The sequence below is a fragment of the Solanum stenotomum genome, chromosome 12 (assembly GCF_019186545.1).
Source record: "Solanum stenotomum isolate F172 chromosome 12, ASM1918654v1, whole genome shotgun sequence".
NCBI lineage: Eukaryota > Viridiplantae > Streptophyta > Magnoliopsida > Solanales > Solanaceae > Solanum > Solanum stenotomum.
The window spans coordinates 227,934-234,964 of record NC_064293.1 but is presented as its reverse complement, the minus strand read 5'-3'; the positions used below and the strand labels follow the sequence as shown (position 1 = coordinate 234,964).

Here is a 7,031-nt window from a genome sequence, read left to right as displayed (position 1 = left end):
TTCAATAATTCCAAAATTTCCAGTTCACAACACCCCTCTAACCCACGACGCTCAAAAAACACCCTTTACGCTAAGATCAATTCTGGGAGTTCTATTCGCCCAAATTTAATTTTGTAAAGTCGTACGGATTCCTTAACGAGTTATCTAACTACTCATGTAATCAAAATCATAAATGATTCACCTGATCGTTACCAGATTTACCTACACCTCATTGACTCTGATTTCATCCAAATCTGGACAAGGTTGGAAAAATCCAAATACTACAAAAAAGTTTTCCGGCCCCAAATTTTCCCCCATTGGCTTTTCTATAACGATGGGAACGGGTCGTTACGATAGATATCAATTCACCCATCACTCGTCCTCGAGTGACAAAATTTAGGAAAAGTAGGCTAAGGAAAGAATGAAGTAGTACATGAACCGACAAAAAATTGGGGATATTTCTCTCGCATTTCCCTCTCGATCTCCCAAGTAGCTTCTTCAACTGGACGATGCTTCCATTGGACCTTCACAGACTTAATCTCATTGTTCCTCAACATACGTACATCACGATTAAGAATTGTAATCGATTCCTCCTCATATTGGAGGTCCTTGACTAACACAATTAAGTCCCACTTAATGATATAATCCCTGTCACCATGATACTTCTTCAACATGGATACATGAAATACCGGATGAACACTTGATAAATTAGGAGGTAAAGCCAATCTATACGCCACCGGTTCCACACATTCAAGAATTTCAAATGGACCAATGTATCTAGGACTTAGCTTACCCTTCTTACCAAATCTCATCACCTCTTTCATGGGTGACACCTTAAGAAGAACATTTTCACTGGATTGAAACACCATATCTCTTACCTTATGATCCGCATACTTCTTTTGTCTACTCTGGGCTGCTAGAAGCTTAGATTAAATACTCCTCACCTTATCTTGAGCATCCTTCACTAAATCAACCCCCAACAGTTTCACATCTCCAGCCTCAAACTATCCTATGGGTGATCTACATCCCTCCCATAGAGTGCCTCAAATGGTGACATATATGTGCTGGAGTGATAACTATTATTATAGGAGAATTCACACAAAGGTAAGAACTTATCCCAATGCCCTCCAAAATCAATCACGCATGCCCTCAACATGTCTTCTAATACTTGAATAGAAATAGCTCATATTTACCCTTAAACTATATTTAGGCTCAAAACTACCCTTCCCGTCAAACTATTGGGTCAAAAGTGCCCTTCTTATTAACGGAAACTTTAAAATGCCATGTGGATGCCACATTGGACGCCAATAGGGTTCCACTTCCACATAGACTAAAAGGAAAAGGATCAAAAATACCTTTAAACTATCCGAAATAGCTCATATTTACCCTTAAACTATATTTCGGCTCAAAACTACCTTTTTCGTCAAACTATTGGGTCAAAAGTCCCTTTCTTATTAATGGAAGTTGTTAAATGTCATGTGGATGTCATGTGGATGCCATGTGGCACGCCAATAGGGTTCCACTGCCACATAGACTAAATCCCTAAATCTTAATTAATCTTTTTTCCCCTCATTTCATTATTTTTGAGAAACGATTTCATCTATTCTCCCTCATTTCGCGGCTAGGGTTTCACAGTTTTCTTCGTCGCTGGGTTTCAAAGTGGATATTCGTGGTTGTAGGTTAGTAAATATTTTTTCTTATTTTATTATGTTTACAACCACGAATATCCACTTTAAAACCCTGCCCCAAAGAAAGCTATGAAACTCTAGCCGCGAAATGAGCGAAAAGTTGTGAAATCCTAACTATCATGCTTTGAAATCGTAAACATAATAAAATAAGAAAAAAGATTTACTAACCTACAACCACGAATATCCACTTTGAAACCCAGCCCCAAAGAAAGCTATGAAATCCTAGCCGCGAAATGAGGGGAAAGTTGTGAAATCCTAATATCATGCTTTGAAATCGTAAACATAAAAAAATAAGAAAAATGATTTACTAACCTACAACCACAAATATCCACTTTGAAACCCAGCCACGAAGAAAACTGTGAAACCCTAGCCGCGAAATGAGGGAGAAGGGGTGAAATCGTTTCTGGAAAATAATGAAATGAGGTGGGGAAAAAGAGTAATTAAGATTTAGAGATTTAGTCTATGTGGCAGTGGAACCCTATTGGCATGCAATGTGGCATCCACATGGCATTTAACAACTTCCGTTAATAAGAAGGGTACTTTTGATCCAATAGTTTGACGGAAAGGGTAGTTTTGAGCCGAAATATAGTTTAAGGGTAAATATGAGTTATTTCGGATAGTTTAAGGGTATTTTTGACCCTTTTCCGTTTAGTTTATGTGGCAGTGGAATCCTATTGGCATGCAATGTGGCATCCATGTGGCATTTAACAATTTCCGTTAATAAGAAGGGCACTTTGACCCAATAGTTTGACGGGAAGGATAGTTTTGAGCCGAAATATAGCTTAAGGATAAATATGATCTATTTCGGATAGTTTAAGGATATTTTTTATCCTTTTCCGTTATACATTTACCAAAGTTATTGAACATGCATTTTATTATTTCTAAGTTAATACAAGTAAAGGAAAATCTTTATTTTTTCTACATGATATGCGGATCTCATTATGAAACAAAATATTTAAAAAAATAAAAAGAGTTACAAAGATTACATAAAAAGTAGAATTTTTTTAAAAAAAATTGTGAATTTGTGGAAACAAAATACAATTTTCATAATAAATATTGTCAAATCAGGTGAAACTTTTTTAAAAACAATTTGATTTAAAATTTACATGAAATATTCTAAAACCGCATACAACGCAATCAAGTTCACTAGTTATTATTAAATACTACAGATTCAATAACCAAAACACTTTAAATGATGTTCAAACTTGATTATAGCCTATAGGTCTGAGCGAATCAAACCTCTTAAGATCTATTAAGTGGTGGAGTTAAAAAAAAAACAAATGCACTTTAATGGGATACCGTCTAAATGATTTAGACCTTCATTAAGTGCAAACAGATGTGACCTAATGGTCCAAATATTAATGAAATCATGTATGTTTTTATATTGGTTAACAAAGACACAAATATTCTAAGTCACCTTGAATATCCCTTATGTTGATTTCCAACAAACTATCCAGCTAAACATCCACACAAGTTCAATATGTATCAATGTTTGGACAACCTAATTTCTACTAAAATTTGAAACTTGCTCTCTAAATTATACATTCTGAAATCTTTCAGCAGTCAATGGAAATTAAAGCAGCATGAACCAAAAAATAACAAGTAAACATGCTTCAGGTGAAAAGAAAAGTTTTTAACAGTGACGTTTAGGAAATAGTATCAAATAAAAGGAGAGGGCACCAAAATACACAATATTATAACATCCTCAACACCTTCAACATGGATATAAAGCTTAAGTGCTTGCAAAATGGGTTACTTGACTATCTTTCAGGAAACGGGAGTTGTGGCTCGGAAAATTGTCACATCTAGCATTGGCTCAATGCCGTCAATCAGCTCAAAGACACAAGTATCATGCTCTTTTAAATTGTTGTCGAGCACAAAGTCCCTCCAACCTGATGATTCCATCTTTGGACAATTTGATTGAATGTCTAACAACTTTGCACGCCAACTTCTCCCATTAGAAACTCGTAGATTTACAATGGTTTCCTCTTCATTGAGACATTTCTTGAAAAATTCAACAGGTATATCCTGCAAATTGTTACTCTTTTATTGAATTTCATCCTTTAACAGAAAGAAAAGAAAAGGGGCACTTGACCCCTCAGGACAGTAGGACTCGACATCTACCAAAAGACAGTGAATGCAACATCTCTTGACTTGACAACTTACCAATTGGAAGTTTCTAGAGACACAAGTAGGCTGCATAGAAACAGTGAAGTGTGGATTGAAGTACATATCCCGATTGTGCTTCTCCAAGGGTAACATCTTCTTCTTGCCAAGTACTGTCATCTCAGAGGCTGTGGAATCTGAGAGAAAGACAAGACCAAAGAATCTCTTATAATTCAATGGCGTAAGATTCTCTTGTTACTAAACAAGTATTATCCATGAGAGATAACCGTAAAAAATGGAATGTCATACCTTTTCCTTTATAAGATGCAGCAATCAAATTCCCTTCCAAGTCTCCTGTGTCAAGCTTCACATTGTTGGTCTCCCTCCCTTTTACTTTTTCTGCTGCACAAAACAAATTGTCTGGTTTTCCAAGCTTCACCCTGACTGGCTGATAACTTGGAGAGGATGCTGGAAGGCAAAGGTTTTGTCTAATACAATATGGAGAATCTGCTACTACTTTATTTTTCGGTGTTTTGTTATGCATATTCCCTCCTGTTTCCCATTGTTCAAGCTTCACCTCTATGTGTTGCTTACTTCGTAGTGGATACCTGCAATGTGATGCATCCAAAGGGGTAGTGGTTTTCTTTTCATTATGTTGATTAGTGGTAGTAGATGCTGAGGGATCCCCTGCTTTGCTGCGCTCTGCCAAAAAATGACACGGGAGGGGTCCGGGAAAATAAAGGAATAAGAACTGTCATCCATCATAACATAGTTGAACGTGATGAGTCTAACAAAGAACAAGTTAACTAAACAAGTTACCTTCCACATCTCCTTTCTCAAGCTTCGCATTATTAGCCTTCTTCCTCATTGCTTTTTGTGCTACATAAAGCAAATCCTCTTCTGCGTTTGTTTTTTCAAGCTTCACCTCTTTCAGTTGCTTGTTTCGCAGTGGATACTTACAATGTGACGTATCCAAACTGGCACTAGTTTTCTTTTCATGATGTCGGGGAGTGGTTGTCATCTTAGTTGCTGAGGGATCCACCACTGGTATTTTGTTGCAGTGCTCTGCAAAAAAGATGAAGCGGGAATGGGAGGAAAAAGAAAAATGTCATCCATCATAACATAATTCAACACAAAGAACAAGTTACTGAACCAAATACCTTTCACGTCTCCTTTTTCAATCTTCACCTCTTTCAGTTGCTTACTTCGTAGTGGATACCGACAATTTGATGCATCCAAACTGGCAGCAGTTCTCTTTTTACTATGCTGATTAGTGGTTGTAACCTTAGATGTTGACGGATCCACTACCGGTGCTTCATTGCAGCGCCCTGCCAAAAGGATGATGTGGGAGGAGAATAAAAGAGGAATAGCATCCGTCATAACATAATTCAACATGATGAAACTCACAAAGAACATGTTACTGAACCAAATACCTTCCACATCTCCTTTTTCAATCTTTACATCTTTCAGTTGCTTACTTCGTAGTGGATATCGACAATTTGATGCATCTAAACTGGTAGCAGTTCTCTTTTTACTATGCTGATTAGTGGTTGTCATCTTCGATGTTGAGGGATCCACTACTGGTGCTTCATTGCAGTGCCCTGCCAAAAGGATGACGTGGGAGGAGCATAAAAGAATGGCATCCATCGTCACATAATTTAACGTAATTAGTCTAACAAAGGAATGTTGTTTTGTTACTGAACTGACAACATCAAGGAGAGTGGCACAAATATTAAAACCAAATACCTTTAAATTTATGTGCTTCATCAAACATATTATGTTGCCTATCTTGTTTTACAAGTTTCTCCATGTTACCCTCCCCCCTTTTTGCTTTTGGCAGAGCACAACAGAAATCCTCTTCCGAGTTTTCTTTCTCAAGCTTCACCCTGGTAGACTCTTTTCTTTCTGACTGAATACCTGGAAAGGATAGTGAAGTGGCAGGTCTTTGTTTTCCAGAATATGAAGGACTCCCATTTGCTTTAGATTGTTCAAGTTTGACCTGTTTACTTCGTAGAGGATACCTACGATGTGATGCCTCCAAATTGAGAGAATATTTCCTTTTATTGTATTTGGTAGTGTTAGGATGTAGTACTTCATTGCAGTGCTCTGGGAAAGACAGGAAAGTAAGCAGAAAGTTATTGGCATCAATATAATTTATACCACAAGATATTTTAAACAGTACTCATACCATTGTACAAATTCTTCTCCTTCTTTTTATGTTTTTGTGTTGCATAGGTCAAATCCTCCTCCACATCTGGTTTCTCAAGCTTCACCTCCTGCCTTTCTGCTAGACAATTAGGGCGGGATACTGGATGTGCTACTTTTGCATTATTATTATTATTATTATTATTATTATTATCATCTTCATTTGGTCCAGAAAGATATTCAATCTCAGAAGCACTTAAATCAAATATGAAAACAGAGAAATGAGAGTTTCCATTATATTGAAAGAGTAAAAAGTAACCGATAGCAATTGAATAGTATTCCTTAAATTGGTTCCATCCGTGGTTGAGCCATTTGGTGCCATTTGAATTTTGCAATAATTTAACTTGCCAGATTGCTCCGGTGGGGACCTCAAGGAACACAACATCACGCAGATCGGCTCCATACTTTATTACAAATTCATCAGGGATATGCTGTAGGATATTACCAAAAATAAATTGCAATGGCATACGAAGATAACAAGTTAGAAAATGGTATGGAATACAGCGAAATTGATAATTCCTAATTTGGGGGTTTATAAATTAGATAACCTCTACAGATTGTACAGTCCTTCACCAAAAAAAGTAGAAAATTGAATTGCATGGATGAACTTACTAATTTAGAGGCATGAGGAGATAAGATAATCTTGAAGAACTGAGGAGGCATCTCAACTGTTTGCCGGCGTTTTCTCATCTTTCTTCTTCTTCACCCTTTTTTTTGCTTTTACAAATGAAATGATAGAGTCAGTCAGTGAAGTCGCAATTAATCCCACAAAAACTATTCTCTCATACAAAGTAGAGCTAATTCGCTTTTCTTTTCATATCCTACTTCCTCTTCTCTATGCCAACTAATTAATTGTCTAAATCTTTTGCTTGATTCTACTTTATGCTTTCCTCTCTTCCTAATTACTTACTTGTACACTTTTAAATTGACATATTAATTTAAAAAATAATTATTATTTGTGCACTTTTAAATTGACACATTAATTAAGAAAATAATAATTACTTGTGTGCTTTTAAATTGACACATTAATTAAGAAAACAATAATTGACACAA

At 36.4% G+C, this 7,031-nt stretch overlaps 1 protein-coding gene across 2 annotated transcripts; it reads right to left on the bottom strand.

The window, feature by feature from the left end:
• Nucleotides 1-3,172: 3,172 nt before the first annotated feature.
• Nucleotides 3,173-6,795, bottom strand: LOC125846709 (uncharacterized). 2 transcript variants are annotated; one of them, XM_049526282.1, is made up of 9 exons: nucleotides 6,591-6,795; nucleotides 5,962-6,409; nucleotides 5,520-5,879; nucleotides 5,207-5,374; nucleotides 4,934-5,101; nucleotides 4,593-4,838; nucleotides 4,083-4,475; nucleotides 3,834-3,970; nucleotides 3,173-3,695 (listed from the first exon to the last, which is right to left on the bottom strand). In XM_049526282.1, the coding sequence occupies exons 1-9, from the start codon at nucleotides 6,666-6,668 to the stop codon at nucleotides 3,435-3,437; spliced, it is 2,259 nt and encodes a 752-aa protein (XP_049382239.1). In that variant the 5' UTR covers nucleotides 6,669-6,795; the 3' UTR covers nucleotides 3,173-3,434. The 2 variants fall into 2 exon arrangements, with proteins under 2 accessions (XP_049382239.1, XP_049382240.1); XM_049526283.1 differs by lacking the exon at nucleotides 4,934-5,101.
• Between the last annotated feature and the right edge of the window lie 236 nt (nucleotides 6,796-7,031).

Coding starts and splice junctions, on each gene's coding strand:
- LOC125846709 (XM_049526282.1), bottom strand. CDS start 6,668: ATGAGAAAACGCCGGCAAACAGTTGAGATGCCTCCTCAGTTCTTCAAG. Junction 5,880..5,961: donor GGAGAAGAATTTGTACAATG/GTATGAGTACTG, acceptor TGTCTTTCCCAG/AGCACTGCAATGAAGTACTA. Junction 5,102..5,206: donor TGAAAAAGGAGATGTGGAAG/GTATTTGGTTCA, acceptor TCCTTTTGGCAG/GGCGCTGCAATGAAGCACCG.